Raw genomic sequence first — 18617 nt, forward strand, 5'->3', positions numbered from 1 at the left:
GTTGCACCATGTAACAAAGCTCTTCAGGAAGTCCGAGATTTATTTCGAGTTATTATCGACTCAAATACAAAGACTTTCTACATCCCTCCCCCTACAATTAAAACCAATACAACCAACCACAGAATATATAAAAGTAAACCTATTATAAATGAATAAAGGTTAGGCAGAGAAACTGCCTCCAGGCCTTCCACAATTAGTAGAGAAGAAGAACATGAGAGAATTTTAAGGAAATAAGAAAAACACAATTATAAAGAAGTCATAAAAGAAAGCTTGAAAATGGCATCCAGATCCAGGAGTACCAAATAGCAACATCCACCTCTGCCGAGACAACATGATGCTGAAGCAAGCACAAGTATGAGTAAATCATCAAAGTTTCTTAAAAGTCTCGCAACATTTTATAAGCGATTGGGAATCCCGTACAAATCAGATCATAAAAAACAATTGAAAAAACTTGTTCAATCGATGAATAAGGATGATGGGAAGACGTCTCCACCATCCGATTCAATAGAGGTGAACGACCATCTTTTGGACACCTCCACCTCGGAGTCAGGCCAGAGTTCTCCTACAGTTGAAGCTATAAAAAGAGAACTAAAGGATGATTCTGGCGACAAATGTGGAGGTGGAGGAAAGGGCTATTATTACGAACAAGGTTTATCTGGTTACACGCCACAAAGGCATTCATCATACAGAGGTTATTAAATGTATGAAAGTTTTATCTAAGCTGTATGTGCATGTTAAGTTTATTAACTTTTGATTTTGGACAGAGTTTATTTACTTTGTTCATTTTATGGACGTAGTTTATTTACTTTAGAAGTTGGATCTATTATATTTCAAGTTTTTAACAGTCAAATGACCTACCTAAATGGTCTAACGTATTGATATCATGTACTAATGCACATATACAAAGATGCGATTATGGCATATGTGATCTAGCACAAATGCGATCGCATATGTTGCATATGCGAAAATATGTGATCACATATGCGATGTATGGACTCTTAATCTCTCTCTCTTATATTTCCACTCCAAGTGGTCTTAATCTCTCTCTCTCTCTCTCTCTCTCTCTCTCTCTCTCTCTCTCTCTCTCCCCTACATTCCCTCTCTTGCAAGTTGAACGATAAAGATTCAAGCACTTGTTATTTAATTGAATATATATAAATATATTTTAATTACTTTTAATTAATTTTATTTCTCTCAAATATATGTAAAATTAGTTATTTATTAACTTAGGAAAGTTACCCTTAATTTCTTTTTTTTATAATTTTTTGAAATTTTTCCATATTTTTTTATTTTTTTAAATGTTTCAAAAAAAATAACAGAAGACTCAATCCGAACCGTACTCAATCTGATCCAACTCAGTTTCCCTAACCGAGTCAGACTCGATTCGGGTCAGGCCAGTAAGGAAACGAATCGGATCGAGTCATCCCTACTGGACTCGGTCTCGGATCGAATCGAGTATGGGTCAGGTACTTGCAAAAACCGGATCGAGTCGAGTTGGACCTAATCTGGTCCGACTTGACTCGATGCCCACCTCTACTACTAAGTGTCTCACAATTAGTGGTCAATCGATTAAATGTCAAGATTTGGTCAAAAATCGAAAATTAAACTTGCGCTTTCAATAACAATCTAGTTATAATATTATTTCCTCAGTTTTCTAAATTTTTTATCATCCATTTCCTTTGTCACATGTCATTTTCGACCCTTATTACTTTTACCGTTAACCTTCTCCAAGTTACTAAGCCAAAATGAGAAAATGACATGTGTTTAAGAGCTGATTTGTAACACTTACCACTAAAGAATCATATAAATTCGATTGGATTTGTTTAGGAGGCTAACAAATCGACCCGATCACTTAAATCTTGTGCCTAACCATGTGATATATGAATATAGGTTCAAGATCTAAGGGACCCAGTGCCGATTAATCAAAACAAATGAATATTAATGAAGATCCACATAAAATCAACATAATTAATGGATTAGATCTTGATTTTCCTGTGTATATAATTTGAATTGACCAAACTACCCATATGACCTAAGAATCAATAACTTAGGATAATCAAGGCCAAATTACCACTTTCATTAATCTTGTGAAAACTAAACAATAAACTTAGATCATTCAGATCCTAAACATCATACACAAGAAACCCCACTTTCCAAATCACCCTAAAAATAATTGAATTAATCAAACAAGCTCTAAATCACACATTAGTGTGTCATCGACCACAAAGTTATAAAAAAGTATTCGTCTTAGCGGGCTTGACATCCCACATGGAGTGGATGGTTGAGACCATATGTTAAATCACTCAACTAGGAGCTGCAAGTGAGCACATGGCAACGCGTGAATTGAACATCGCCCGCATATGCCCTGCACTTCTCGTCCCCACAATACAACCTGTTGCGTGGAGAGAAGGAATGGATGTTTGCACGCCTCGTCACTCTTTAAGAGCCTTATCCCGAATAAGTGATTAGTTTCATTCGGTTCGACTTCCTTGACTGTGCATTACCTTTCCAATGTAGGCAAAGTGGCACATTTGGAATGCCTAGAATGTTTTGAAGTCGCTATTAGCCAAATCACGATTTTAGAATCTACGATTGGCTAGAACTGTAGAATTATAATTAAATAAATAAATAAATAAAGTTAGAAATCCAAGGGCTTCTTGATTCAAATGACTCCTACACGGTCTTTGCCACGGATGTTAGGTAAGAGCTTGATTAAGAAAAAAAAAAAAGGGGTTAGGAACCATTTTCTACCTGTACACTTGTACGGTCTTTACTTAACGGGGTTTTGTTTATTTCTTTGGATATTTTATTAAGCCTTAGTAAGTGCTTAGCTCGACTTAATCACATGGGGATTGAACCCTCAGACAAATAACAGTAAAGAAAATAAGTGAGAAAAGAAATAAAATGGAGAGAACGATCTCAATCTTAGCTTGGAGTCGGAATTCATGTCCCTTTTTTTTTTTTAGGGGGGGGGGGGCATGAGCCACACACGCTCGTGGCCAGGCCATGGACGTGACATGGCATGGTGCAGTGCATGCGCGCGCACAAGTATACTTGCAAAGCCTAAACGTTTTTTGTTGCCTCTTTGAAATTTCAATTTTTTTTCCTTTTTTTTCTTTTTTTTTTACTTTTGCAATATTAATCAAAACAGTTATTTGTTTTGAATTTTCAAATAGAGCCGAAAAGACCAAAAGATTCTCTTTTGAAAACCCAACAACCGTGTTTGTTAGCAAAGATTCTTACACACTCATTCAAGGCAACCTTTGAAGTCTATAAAAAGACTTCCCTAGTTTCATTTTTGTAACTCATTCAGACATTCAACTCGGCTGCTCTCTAATTATCTACAATGCAATCCGTTTTCTCTTTGGTTCATCATCGATCTATCTTCGGGTTAGACACACAATAATGGTTTGGGTCTTCGTACATTGAGTGTGCTGGTATGACGAGAACACATTCAAAGGCATCTTGGAGGTTGATTGTCCAATGTTCCCATTGCATTACGAACAATGTTCAAATGAAGGCAAATCAACTTCAAGCCAAGTGATTTTCATCACACTTCAAATTTTATAAGTCCTTCCAATTAGAGGTGTACACAAACCGAGCTAGCTCGGTTAGCTCGCTCAACTCGAGCCAATTTTTTGAGCTCGAAAATGAGTTCAAGCTGAGTTCAAGCTGGCCCCAACACCCAGCTTGGATCGAACTCGGATCAAACCAATTCGGTGACTCAGTTACTTTGATATTGATATTGCTCACCAAGTGTTTGATAAAATGACTCAAAGAAGTGTGGCCAGTGGCAAGGAAGGTATGTATATGAAACCAACACAATTTTTTTTCTTGATTTTTATGTTGCTTAGGTGTTTGATAAAATACCTGTAAAATCATTGTTGTTGTTTCAAATAGAGTGAGATTTTTAAGGTGCAGTCCAGGTGTTTGTGAAAATGCTGCTATGGCGAACTCAGCTGAAACTTGGCTCGAACTAGCCCGAGCTGCTGACCGAACTGAGCCGGCCACTCAGGCTCAAGAACCGAATCGAGCCGAGTTCAAGCTAGTGGCCGATCCAAGTCAAGCTGAGGCCAGCTCAGCTCAGTTCAACACGATGTACACCCCTACTTCCAATTCCTCTCACGCAAATTTCTATTTTTTATTTTAATTTTCTTTTACAATTATTTTTTAATTCCGAATTTCTATAATTACAAATTTACAAATCCAAACTTTCAACACGCCACATGTGAGAGATCCATGTGGTACATTAGGCTGGTCCAGCTGTTTCGGTCAGGCCGTGACCATGGGGCCCATCTTGATGTATGTGTGGTAAATCCACACCGTCCATCCATTTTTCTAGTTCATGATGTTTGAGCATGATTTAAATCTCAGGTAGACCGACCACACCACAAGAAGAACAGGGATAATGACACTCAACGTTGAAGCCTTCCTAAGACCACCGTAATGTTTATTTGCCATCTATCCTGTTCATAAGGTCACGTAGACTCGTACGAAGGGAAAACACATATATAAGCTTTATCAGCTATCGACCAGAAGGCCAGAAATCAAATGGTCATGATTGTCCAATTGAGGAGAATTGATGCAACAGACAGACTGGATTAGTCTGATAGGCCCCACCGTACTTGGCCTGGTAATCTGCCATTTCTAGCCCACTTTCGCCCATTTAAACCAAGTAATCTGTTTCATCTAATCTAATTTTAGCCTAACATTTAAGAGTGCTCTCTTTCAAATGAAAGCCATGCTTTAGAGCTTTTTGCCATATACGACTCAGGCCCATTTTGGCAGATGGTCCCGTTTCAAAGAGCCTGGATTGTCCTATCAAGGGACAATAGAAACATGGGCCCCACCACTTGCTCAAGCTGGAAAACAACAGTCGTTGGATCCTGTAATTCATCAAAAAACAGAAACATCATATTACCTTGGAAATCAGATTTTCCACTTGGGTTGTCATTTATCTCCAGTCTCATTACCTTGACACATAAGCATAAATAGAAGCAAAAGGATTTAAAACAAAGGCAAGCACTCTACAGTCTACCCACACTAACCTGAAATCTGACACCCCAGGCGGAGCACGACGGAATCTGACAAACACCATATCTACAGCATGCTGTCCGTCCTCGCCGGCAGCCGGCGGAAGAAGTTCACTGGCACTGACGGAAGCCTATGCCGGAACCTTGGGTGCCTCATCAGGAAGAACCCTGCAATGACTGCCACCACCTGGAAAGGCGTCACATACAATACCAGCGCCGACATCAGGCAGAATATCACAAAGATGGCCGTGGCCCGCGGATCCCTCCAGCTCAGCAGCGCCTGGATCCGCTCACCCTGCGAGGCCACATCGCCCACCACAGTCTGTATCCTCCCCGCCACACTCCGCAGCCGATCATACCTCATGCGGACAAGCTCCGGGTTGCGGCTCGTCGGGAATGTGTCGAACTCCTCGTCTAGCTCATCGGGGTGGACCGCCTCCGCATGGGAGATCCGTGTGTTCATGTGTGGCGGGTACCGCGGGCGGTACCGGTAGTTCCATATGCCTATTAGGAACATGTAGAGGAACACCGTCGGGAGTATCAGCTCTGGGAAGCACACCAGCATGACAAACAGCACGTGCACGAGGATGGTCGTGACGGGGTTCTTCCACGCGCACACGTCCCCAAACCACTTCCCGACCGAGAATACACCTGAGAACACTGACATCAGGCGGAAGAAGTTCGCCTTGCTCCTGCGCATGCTCCACAGGTGTGAGTCGACATCGGACATGTACTCGACCACCTCCCTCCGCAATGGTGGCTCTGATCGGCTCAGTCGGGCCGCCACAATGCTGACAGCCTGGTACCGCAGTGAGTCAAGCTGGACCACCGTCAATGGACGAATGTAGTGCATCTTCGGCAGAAGCGGCCGGGAGTAGATATACATCATGTTCATGAGCGAAGTGCAGGAGAACCGAATAGCAAGATGCAGTTCTCCCATCTTCTTGACGCCCGACGGGTGCAGGACTAGCAATGGATACGAATGGGTGTACACCCGACCCGTCTCGAGCGTGGATAAACGTATCCTCACTTTCCCAATCTTCAGGTCCTTGTGACTACCGTTCTGACCCTTTTCGCCGATCTGGCAGTTGTCGAATACTCCAACTGTGAGGACTGTAGCTGGATCAAAGACTTCCCATGTATACTGCTCATTGAATTTTGGGGTCATGCTATTTACAATCGTACGTGTACGTACCCATTTGTGCCCGTATTTTGCTACACAGTAGGTGTCGGATGTACCCTTCTCATCTCTTGTTTTCATTGGGTGGAGGCCCTCGGCGCTCAGGATGCCGAGTTCCAAGATGCCAATCGACGGTTTCCACAGCTGCTTTGCAGTGGGCCGGAGGTCGCTGCTGTAGTGAGTGGACTCGTCGAGCACATGGTAGCCACCGTCGAGGCAGAGGCGGAGATGCAGCCTGCTAGAGAACTTGTCTTTCTTTAGCTGGTCGACGTCAATGAGCACCAGCTTCTCCAGGTTGAACCAGCGGGTGGGAATCAACCGGTCATCAGCACGTTTGTCAATGGAGCTTAACGGTATCGCGACCCGTCCAATCACCTCATCCTTGGTCCCCAGACGGTCTTCCACCGATAGAATCAGATGATCATCAAAGGGCTCTGCAGCGACAAACAACAAATCTTCGTTCCACAAAGGGTTAAAGTTCTGGGGCTGAATGGTCTTTGTTTTCAGCACCTGGTTGCCGATTTGTGCCTTCACATATACGTTCGGGAAACGGTTCTTTTCGCCTACAATCAGGTCCTGTGCCTCTATGACATTGACGCGTACATACCACAGCCGTGGTGCATGGTAGACCTTTGATCGTATGTGAGCCCCGAGGTTGGTGGACCCATCAGCAGTAGCTGCAGCATCGGAATGCCATGCATCTGGGAACGCCTCATCGGCTTGCGTCCCAATCCAAACGGCAAGCATCAGTTCACCATTATTCTTGTCTCCCTTCTTATCTTCAAGCCGATACCATTGTGGTGCCAGCGGGCTATCCGGTGGGACCCGCATTGGGATCTCATTGAGGTCGAACCTGACAATGCCGACAAAGTCATCTTTGATGAGGTCCTTATCCTTCACCACGACTTCGAGGATGGAAGCCTGCATACGGTCCCGCGAGAAGGCATAAACCTCATTCCAGACAGGATTCTGATTCTTCTCAAAGTGCCTTGTGATCCCTTTGTAGTTCCCAACCCTCACCTCAACGTATGGATCCAGGCTCCCCGAAAGATCCATCGTAGGGAGATCACGTGCCTTGACAACCCGAACGAAAAGGTATTGCATCTGCTCGACAAGATCGTAAGTGCTGGAGGGCTTATCAGAGCGCATCACCCGGCCCCCCACAATCTGGCCCCCACCAAGGAATGGGCTTGTCTCTTTAATTGTGTAGTCAGCAGGCTGCTGGGACGAGGCTGAGTACATGCGGACGATCTTCGGCTGCTCAGATTTCATCTCACTGGCCAAATGCTGAACTTGTTCATGAGACATCCCCATCGAAGAATGGTGTGAAGGGTGGTGCTGTTGCTGTTGCTGTTGCGGTTGCTGGTGCTGCTGGTTGGGGAGGTGGTAGAAGGTGTGCCTCGACTCTGCTTTGTCATTCAAATGTGAGGTCGTAGTCGGATTCCCAACATGGGCCTGTGATTCAGTTTGGTTTGGGAGCCGGTCAGACCCCGGGAAGGAATCAACAGCCGGAAACGGATTGTTGGATGATCTCAACATGGGGTCGTCGGTGAGATAGACTTTGAGGCCAAGCTCTCCTTTCACACGTGAGAAGATGCTCCGTTTCTCCAAAGGGTAGTGCAGGATGACAGCGTCAGCATACGGCACGAACGAAGTGCCGGTGAGGCAGACCCTCCCAAGGAAGGATTTCGTATTGGTGGCCTTGTTATCGCAGTAGACATAGGCCTCGAGGGTGAGATTTGGGAGGGACTGTGGATCAGAGATGTTGAAGTAGAAGTGCTCGTTCCAGACAGGGTTGAGGTCTTTCTCCTTGACGGTCGTGCGGAACCGCTGGTGGTCGAAATGGAGCTCAACAAAGGAGTTGGACGAGCCTTGGCCGTCCTTCGGCATGACATTGTGAGCACTAACCACCTCTACTCCTAGCTTGAGATTGCTCATGGCTGATGGTTTTTCTTGTTCTTTCTTTCCTTCTGCTGGTTTCTGAAGGGAGATTTTAACTACATGAAAGAAAAACGGTGATAGAAATTAAGGAAACAGGAAATTAATATGGAAAGTAACGGACTTAACAGAGCATTGCATAATTAATGACAGAATGGAAGGGTTTTCCTAAGCCAGACAGCCAAGCCATAGATCGGTTTGCCCCAGTGTCGGGCTGCAACTTGGGTTCAGGTTGGGTTGGGTTGGATTTTCAAGAACCTCAGGTCGGTGTAGGCCCCACCGTGGATGGACCATGCCCAAAAACATCCCAGACTGGAGGATCCTCACCATCAATACTCTCCCACTTTTAGTGGGATGTGGACATTGCTGTGGTTCTTTTCTTAACCATCTATTTGCTGGCCACCAACCGAAGGGCCATGATCTATCCACCATTGCCCATCAGATCAATGGTCCACGTCTTCAAACCTCACCCTCACTGGTACAAACCAAGGACCTGATGATGCAAATATCCTCAGCCCAAAATCGTATTTTTCCTCTTTGCATTATGGTCCTTGAACAATTTTTAATAGTGAGATATGGATACAAATCATAAAATTGTGATTAGAAACTAAAGAACGCCTCCACAAATATCACACTAAAAGCAACAAGAAACACAAGCCACCACACAATGATACACCGAGCCTTAGACCGTTGAAAGAGTTCGCAGGACAACAAAATACAGGCAACATTGCTATTAGAGTGGTTGGCAAAACAGGATAAGGCTATGATGACAACGACAATGACAATGACGATCTTTTGATAGTATTGTTTGCTTACCAAGTCATCAACCATTGACCCCTCCAAACCTGAAGGGACCAAATGCTCGGCATGGAAAGACTATATGTGAAGCGTCATCATTGTAAAATACTCAGCTGCATAATAGTATTGGAGCAAGTCATTCTCATTAAAATGGACTTTGGTACATCATGCACCTACAAATTCACTTTTAAACTTGTTCATATGAAACAACCGAGTTCTCGTCCAATTCTAACACCTGTCATTGTATTGTGGGAATCTTGATAGTTTCATATGCTTGGGCACCTAAGATACACCAGAGTGTAAATGATGTCATGGGACCTTCTGAATGTCTTGATTTTCCATATATTTCCTATATGCTAAGAGTATATAATCTCAATGAAAGTATGTTGCCATATGCGAGAGTGCAAATACATACAGTCATACTGCAGTGCACCACGTGACCATGGATTATATTCTCTCGCATGCTCAAATATTACCACAATGTACATGCATACATGATACATCAAAGATTGTATACCCTAACACTATATTTATGACCTATTAAACATCTGCCAAATGGTCAAAAGTTATGGATAGTTTTGTTAAGCATTTCTTTAATCAACTCAGGTAGGTAGACCAATAGTCTAGATGCAGTGTTGGCTAAGAAAGGAACTAGCTGCCAGGCTTTCTGTACTGGGAATTACCTTACCCTTTTGCGGAGCTCTTTCCTTAATAAAACTTTTCTATGTTCCATGAAAAAAGGAAATTTAAAATTTTAAAAAATTTAAAAAAAAAAAAAAAAAGTATCTTTAAGATTCCCAGGATGAGTCAGTCATAAACTCTGGGGTCCTTCGGATAAGTGGATCAAATTTTGCAAGGGGAAGTTGATATCCATGGACAAAGGTGTCTTGGAAATGGAATTCAGTGGATGTTGAGATTTTGTGTTTGGATGCAGTGACTGTGTTCCATGGATGTTGAGATTTTGTGTTCGTATAATGCCTCATGGAAAAGTGTACCATGACTCCATGAGCGTATATTGAGCCATGGTATGCACCAACATGGCACTCAAGTGCTAGATCCTGAAATGTTAACATGCTTCCTCCCATGTCAAATAATGCTGGGTTGCATCTGCAAGAGTACAGTTGCAGCAGGGAAGAGGAGTAAGAGGAAGCCCTTGTCCATGGAAAGCTTCTGGCCTTCCACATTCAATTGTGCAGACATCCCTGCCCAATGGGCACCTATCTTAAGTGAATGCTTCATCCAAATGCTGGAAAGCTGCCTTGAACATGAACATCCATGTTTCAAGTGTAGCTTTCCACACATCCAAATGAGGTATGGAGTTCTCAAAATAAAAAAAGAACTAAGGAGAATAGATTTCAGTATTTACATTCAGAAACTATTATGCGTATGACAAAAAGATTAAAGCTTAAACAGTAATGTCATCCACTTTTTTTATGGGAGCCAATGCTGTGAGTATTAGCTCATAATTTCTTGTAGGAAGGGTCCGGTTGCACCAAATATCATGAAATTTTGACCGATCAATCATGAAATTTAGTGATATTTGCTACAACCAAACACACCCATAGGCTTCTTCTTTAATGGAATGATATTGCCAATTAGAAAAGGGAGAACTTAGTTTGCAGAAGCTCAAGCTTCTCAATCGGAGCATCTGATAAATGGGTTGGATGATTACATCACATGGGCCCCACATCAGCCTGGTACCACGGAAAGCTTATGGTGGTACTGGTACCGTTGGAGCGTGCCCTTTAGAAATAGCCAATATCATAAAAATTGTGTGTGTGTGTGTGTGTGTGAGAGAGAGAGAGAGAGAGAGATATTTGCACAGGAAATATCACAATTGGAGAGCCTAACTGGCTGGGCCATCTCAGCCGCCCAGTCTCCTCTCTTTTGCTCTCCTCTTTTCCCTTAATGCAATCTAGTCTTTCAAAAAAAATAAAAATAAAAAATTAGATTATAAAACAGAAAACAACATTGTTTTGAAGAGACCTAAAAGCATAAATAATACTGTAGTTTCTCAACATTTGGTAAAATAGTAATTTAGCAAGTAGTTCACAGTTATCTGAAAATGAAGGTAATTCCACCATTTCCTAGAACTCATGTTCCACAACCGCCTACTGCAGCTCGGTCAGTGTCAGAGAATTCAAATTTTCAAAAGATACTACTTTGAGAAAGAGGATGATGGTCTATACATTTTACATGGTGTCAGGGACAAATCCTCGTATCTATTCAAGCCAGACAACTTGGAAACAAAGAATTAGATAAAAACAAAGTTCTCCAAAATTCCACCAAAACCTAAACAAAGGAAAGGAAGCTGAATTTACTGGGTTTCTGAGGAACAGCTACAAGGAGACTATCGATAATCTGCTCCCACTTGGAAATATAAAATCCCTTTGCATCCAAACAACTTCAAGGATGGAAAACCTGAAAGACAGCCCAAAAAATGGACCAAGTCTTTAAAAACTTTGTAAAGTGTTTGTTTAGTAAATACAAACAGCTAATTGAAGTCATTCCTGACATCAATTTTCTTTTCTTCCTTTTTTTTGGAACAGATAACGATATCAGACAAGAAAACAAGAAAACAAGGAGCCAAGTAGCACCCAACACACCAACACTTCCACAGAGTATTTGGTAAACACAAAGATGGGTTATCGTATAAATTATCATTTCATATAAGGTATTATCTGAATTTGTAGAAAAAAAAAAATTAAGTTCCATAAAATCTATAAATCCAAATATATCAGACCCCTGAAAAGAAGACAATTGATGCATAATGTTTATTTCCTTCAGCACTGACATGTGTCTATCGCACATAAAACTGATTGCCCTGGTTGCAGAGCTGATATGTTACCAGATAAATGAAATTTCAGGTACCCCGTCAAGACAGTTTTAAGACTCGGACAAGGCCAGACCCAATCCGGTTTGATATCACAATTCACCCCCAAATTGGCCGAGTCCGGCCGATTCAGCCCCAACTCAACTCAGGACAGAACAAGTCAGTCTGAGTCGCCACCAAGCCTTTTAACCATGCTGTCAAGAAATAAGTCCAGGGACAAGTTTCCACCACAGCAATGAATTTTTTGAGTGCCTGAACTTCCAAATATGATGTTTACTGATTTAAAGATAGTAAAGATTGTGACACTGCTTTTGTAGAATGATCAAATACTCTTGCAGACTTCAAGAAGAAGAAAAAAAAAAAAAACTCATTGCTAGAGCATATGATCGTTAAAAAAGAAAGAAGACCACTTGCTGAAAAAATAAACATTATGTATCTATGGAAAGGTGTAATTGATTGAATTGTGCTCAAACCCTAGGATAAATAATAATTAAAAAAAAAAAAAAAGACAAGTTCAAAATTCAGAAAATCATGATTCAAGGAATACATTCTTGTCACTGAATCTTTAAATATTTTACTGGTGTCCACTAAAGGAAACCTACATCCAGTGTTCGCAATATCGATACTATTGGCCGATATTATCGGTATTGCGGTCCAGCGATACGAAACCCTTCGGAAGATACTAAATAATTGAAATTTTTTACAGAATACTCTGTATGGATCGAAATATCATCAAATATCGTTCGATATCACTAAATATCGTTCTAAATATCATGCAATATCAACAATACTATCACTTTTATCGGGATTTTATTACTTTTTTCAAGAAATTTGCTATACAATACCCACCGGGGCTACTGTAGCCAACTCTGGGATGTTGGGAGAGCATCATTATCCGAAAATAAAATAAAATAAAATAAGAAAAAAAGAAAAAAGAAAAACTTCCAACGATAGATTTCAGTACTCGAGTGAGAAATCCACCCCGTCCATCCATTTTTTGAGCACATTTTAAGACATGGGGCCAAAAATGAGCCGGATCCAAGACTCAAGTGGGCCAAAAACGTGAGGATTGAAGGTCCACAGTTGAAATATTCGTGAGGCCACAGAATTTTTGAATCAGTCTAATATTTGTGTTTTCAATTCATCCCAGTAGTAATGACATTATGAACGGTATGGATGGAATGTAAACATCACTGTCCACCCAGGGAGGTTTCAACGGTAGGAATTTCCCTACCCACCTTTTGCTTTAGTGCGGCCCACTTGAGTCTTGGATCCTGCTCAATTTTTGCCTCGAGTCTTAAAATAAGCTCACAAAACAGATGGACGGGGTAGATTTCTCACAAACATCACGGTGCCCCACTCCTGCGAAAGGATTTAGCAGGAAATCCACGTCCCATCTTCGCACGACACATACCCACACCTCGCTGGTGTGTAGTACACCAGCCAATCCACACCCTCCATCCATTTTCATAAGTCATTTTAAGGCATGAACCCAAAAAGGAGACAGATGTAAGTTCAAGTGTACCACACCACAAGAAAATGTGGTGGCAATGATGTCCACCATTGAAGCTTTTTAGGGCCCACCGTAATGTTTATTTGTCATCCAATCTATTCATAAGGTTTGACAAACGTGGATGGGAAAACATAAATATTAGCGTGATCCAAAAAATTTATAGCCCCAAAAAAGTTTAATGGTGATCATTCAATGACCACTATTTTGTGTGGTGTGGTCCACCTCAGATTTGGATCTGCCTTATTTTTCGGCTCATGCCCTAAAATGATAAGTTAAAATGAATTCACAGTATGGATACACCATCTTATATCAAGGTAGCCCTATGGTCAGGGATCCCCCACCATTGAAAACTTTCTAGGGTCCACTGTGACCATCTAACCCCGTTGATAAGTTCACACAGACTTGGATGAAAGGAAAACACAAATCTCAGCTTGATCCAAAAAATTGTGGCCCACAATTTTTAATGGTCAATAGCCACTATTTCGTGTGGAGTGGTCCACATCTACCTGAAATTTGTAACTACCTCATTTTTTAGGCCAACCCCTAAAATCAGGTTGCAAAACAAATGGATGATGCAGATATGACGTGCATGCATCGAGGTGGGCCCTATTGTTTTCCACGGTAGCATTAATTCATTAAGGCCTTTTACGGCTCTAAGAAGTTTTCAACGATAGCATCGATTCCAACTGTTTTCACTTGCGTGGTCCACGTAAGTTTGAATGAAGGGAAAAAAACAATTATCAGCCTGATCCAAAACTTTTGTGGCCCACTAATGGTCAATCACCATTGTTTCTTATGGTATGGTCCCCCTGATTATTGGATATGCTTCATTTTTTGGATAATGTCCTAAATTGACATGGAAAAACGGATGGACGGGGTGGATATTGAATACACACATCATTGATAGGTATGTTTTCTAATTTCTAATATATCTTTTGCTTTTGAATGCATTGGTTATGTTTTCATACACATCTTTATACATTTATAAATGTTATGCATCATATTTGAATATATTTACCGTAGTTCAATCAGATAAAGCATAACTTAGGACCTTATACAAAGGAAATTTATTATGTGCACTTCTTTTTTGATATTTTATGATTTAAAAGTGTGTATTAAAGTCTTTTTAAATAATCCCTGAAGTTTCATAAAAAAAATTCAACCATTTTGCCAATGTTTCCCCATGTTTCCCAAAAAGTGTGATAAATTATGCGATAGAAAGGATATATCCCGTGCGATAACCGATACATATCTGTATCCCAAGGTTGCGATACATTGGGTGATACCGATATTTCAAACACCGTCTACATCAATAGCTAATGATACTATGAAATGGGAGTGAAGCCTATAGATTCACATAGCAGATGAATGCAGAGTACACACCAATCTAAGGAACATTTTTTGAAGGATAACCAATCTGCAGAACCGGCATTTAAACACATCACACTTCACATTCAATTCAGTTCCAATAAATCCTATCATAGGAAAACTTGAAGCTGCTCTCAAGCCGTTTTTTCATAAAATCAAAATCAGTTTCCTAACGGTGAATGAAGGAAAGCCAACAAAAAAGCATAAAGTGCACTGAAAGAAAATAATTGAAACATGAAAGGCACAAGGGAGGGCCTTAAAAGAAGAGGGGTTTAAAAAAAGAAAGCTAATGATGTATTGCAGATTAAAAACATATATTATTAAAATTTTTATGTTGAGAGATTCGAAAAAAGTAATTTAAAGAGAAGAAAACTACAATTCAAGAAAGCCTAACAGTTACATATATGATATAACCCATCTCCGGAAAGCCGTTTTTTGACAATTTTCACTCAGAATCCTCAGGAATATCCTTGAAACCTAGAAGGGAAAGGGATGGGACTTAAGAAAGAGGAAATGCAGCCTTTTTTATTAAAGCTCCTCCCTTTTCAGAGCACAAACAAGAACAGTGTAACAAAGTTGAAATTCAGATATTACTTTCTGCTAAATATGTTTTATATTAGAAGGTTGTTGTCTCATATTCACTGCAAAAGTGGAAGATATAAGAGCTTAAAGGTCACTATTAATCCATCTGCAGAATGAGCAAAGCACACAAGTCTCCATTTTTTAAAGGGTCCACTAAAGCTCCAAAGGGTGGGGAAAGAATAAAGAGAATAGGTATCCTAGGAACAGTGGCCCATATTTAGTGATCCAGATCATTCATGTACTGGTGGTCCCCATCATGGCTGGGTTCATGCAGCAAAATCTCCCATCAAATCCTAATCATCCGTAGGTCAAAAATTACCGCCACCAGTCCAAACTAAATTGATATATTCAGGATCATCCAGCAGGGGAGAACTTTACAGAATGGCCATCAGCATAGTGCCCACCGGATGATTGGTCTGGATCGCTGAGAAGTGGGCCGCACCTGTAATTTTTCATGCTGAGCACTGTATGTTCCTCAATTGAAATTAGCTGACATTCAAGCTCAAATGCAGAAAACCCTGTATAGCAGCACGCTCTAATTCCACTACTGCATCATCGAAGTCTATAATATTATGGCAAGACGAAATCTGATCAGCCAGTGAGATATTTGTGCTAATTCCTTAACATAAGATACAAAATCAAAGGCACCGACTTCAACATTTTCAACAAACAACATTAAAAATTAAAAGGAAAAAAAAAAAAAAAAAAACTGAAGCTGAACAAAGAAATAAAAGATCTTGTTCAAGCCCCAATTGAAAAAAATAAAAAAACGAGATCAACAGTTGAGAGTTCACAAATTTTCATGTAATTCAATAGATGAAATAAAGGAATATAATAGTAATAATAAAATAAATAAAACTAAAAAATAAAAACCAAGAGAAGAAATTAAAAATCTAATTTTGATGGAGGTTTTAAAAAAATAATCCTTTCAGCTTTTCCAAAATAAATCAAAACGCAAAAGAAAAATCAAAACCAGAGAAATGATTTACTTCATTTCACCTTTTACTTTTTTAAATCTAGTCCCTCAATATTCTTCTAATTTTCCCAGATTCCAAGCTCAAAACTGTAAACCCTATAAACAAATAAAGGCAAAATTAAATAATATAAAAATAACATCAAGAAAAATCAAAACCAGAGAAATGATTTACTTCATTTCACCTTTTACTTTTTTAATCTAGTCCCTCAATAGTCTTCTAATTTTCCCCAGATTCCAAGCTCAAAACTGTAAACCCTAGAAACAAATAAAGGCAAAAATAAATAATATAAAAATAACATCTTTTCAGCTAATTTCTAGAAACCACGAAAACTTCATTTCGCGATTTTCACCTCTTTTTTCTGAATTTTCTCCCTTTCCTTCCGATCGCAACCACAAAATAAATAAATAAATCGGAGGGTGCTATTAAAAAAGTACGTCCAAAATAACATTAAAAAAATGCTATTAGCAAAAGTACTAAATAAATAAAAATAAAAATCGCCTCTTTTTCACATAATTTCTTTAAAAACTAAAATCAAAAATCAAAACCAGAGAAAATGGTTTTCACTTCACCTCACCTTTCTCAGCTCCTCTGATTTTTCTCTCTTTCCTTCAGCTGACAACCTTATTAAAAAAGTCCCACGCAGCGATTTTTCCCTCTTTCAACAAGAAAATCGAATTTATAGAACTTCTCGCACTTCAACGCTATCTCAACAACAAAATCCTCAACCGAACCAACGAAAAACCAAAAATCGGCAAAATCAAAAAGAAAAAAGAGCATTTATAGCTGATTTTTTGAATTCCTACAAAGATCATAAAGCTAGAGAAGGAGAGTACGAGAAATCGCTAAAAAGATATTTTTAAGAAAATACAAAAATCTTCACCTATTTTGAGCTGATTTTTCTAAGATAGAACCGTTTCTTCTGATCCGGAGCTAGATAAGCTCCTCTTCCTACCGATCTTTCATCTTCCTCAGCTGAAATATTTCATTGGAAGTAGAGAGCTTGCAGATTTATGGAGAGAAAGAGAGAAGGAAAGAAAGAGAAACCCTAGAAATGCTTCTGAGAGAGAGAGAGAGAGAGAGAGAGAGAGATTATAACGTTGTTCCGTAGAGAACGAGGTCTTCGTAGTTTTTTAAATACTTGAAACTAAAAGCCGAAATAAAGGAGAACCTTCGCAGCTTCCGTCAGTCGCGATGAAGCTGTTTTCTATTTATCATTCATCGCTGACAAGCCCATCACCTACGAGCCTGCCACCGACCCAGCTGGTAGGGCCTACCGAATGCGTTGATTGGAGGAAAGGCGTTACCATTCATCACATTGTGTGAAACGCCAGCGAGTCTCGCTCCCATGGTCCAATGACGCTTGCCCGGACGCGGGTTGGGTAGTGACCCTAACACTAGCCAACGGCGAATGATCGGTGCTCTGTGGGCCTACCATGATTTATGTGCTTCATCCACGCCGTCCTTTTTTTTTTTTTTTATCATTTACGATATGATCCCAAAAAAGGGGTAGATCCAAATATCAAGTGGACCACCATCAACAACTCTCTGGGAGCTACAAAAGTTTTAGACCAAGCTCATATTTGTTTGTTACCTTCATCCATTTCTGTATGACTTTAATCAACAGTTTGGATGTCAAATAAACATTACAGTGGGCCTCAGGAGGTTTTTAACGGTGGGCATTCAATCACTAATGTTTTCCTCTGATGTGGTCTATTGAGATTTAGATCCCCTTGTTTTTTATATTAATCCCTAAAATTATGTGAAAAATAGATAAAGGAAGTGGATGACATACATACATCACGATGAGGCACGTAGAGCACTGACCACTTAGCCACCTTGCCATAAATGGCAAATACCTGACCACACCAGTAATACTAAAATACAATAGTGAAATATAAACATCAGGCCCATGTTCTATGATAGACCTAGGGTAAGCCTGGCCTTCAAATTCTAAGGATTCATTTAGTGGACCTATCATGGGGGATGTGGATTACGTCCTACCTGCCCATCCCATCAGTCCCTTTTCTCTATCATTTTAAAGTATGAGTTCAAAAATAGGTACATTCAACGCTTAAGTACGCCATACCAATGACTCTTGCATTTAATGCTTTATACATTTAATGTAACAAAGCTTTTTTTTTTTTTTTTTTTTAATTCATACCTTAAAATGATATACGAAAAAGGGATAGACAGCGTGAATAAACATGCGCATCAAGGTGGGCTTGCCCACATAATTAACCATTTGTGGCTAGAGAAAAGTGGAGGTAGGATGTAATCCACGAGTGACGAAGGAATGAACATGATGAAGATAACTACTCTGAATCCATGGATCTTCTCTAAACTCCTCACAGAAACTTCTCGAATCCACGAGAAAAGAAAGAAGAAAATAGAAATA

The 18617-nt window shown here is 40.2% G+C and overlaps 1 protein-coding gene and 1 long non-coding RNA gene across 2 annotated transcripts; both read right to left on the minus strand.

Moving 5' to 3' along the window:
• Positions 1-4892: 4892 nt before the first annotated feature.
• Positions 4893-8210, minus strand: LOC131230350 (FT-interacting protein 3). Its single transcript, XM_058226231.1, has one exon. It carries the CDS (start codon positions 8149-8151, stop codon positions 5101-5103), a length of 3051 nt encoding a protein of 1016 aa, XP_058082214.1. The 5' UTR covers positions 8152-8210; the 3' UTR covers positions 4893-5100.
• Positions 8211-9724: 1514 nt separating this feature from the next.
• LOC131230351 (uncharacterized) lies at positions 9725-17630 on the minus strand. Its single transcript, XR_009163989.1, has 2 exons — positions 17103-17630; positions 9725-11370 (listed from the first exon to the last, which is right to left on the minus strand). It is a non-coding gene; the product is annotated as an uncharacterized LOC131230351 (long non-coding RNA).
• Between the last annotated feature and the right edge of the window lie 987 nt (positions 17631-18617).

The sequence above is a fragment of the Magnolia sinica genome, chromosome 17 (genome assembly GCF_029962835.1).
Source record: "Magnolia sinica isolate HGM2019 chromosome 17, MsV1, whole genome shotgun sequence".
NCBI lineage: Eukaryota > Viridiplantae > Streptophyta > Magnoliopsida > Magnoliales > Magnoliaceae > Magnolia > Magnolia sinica.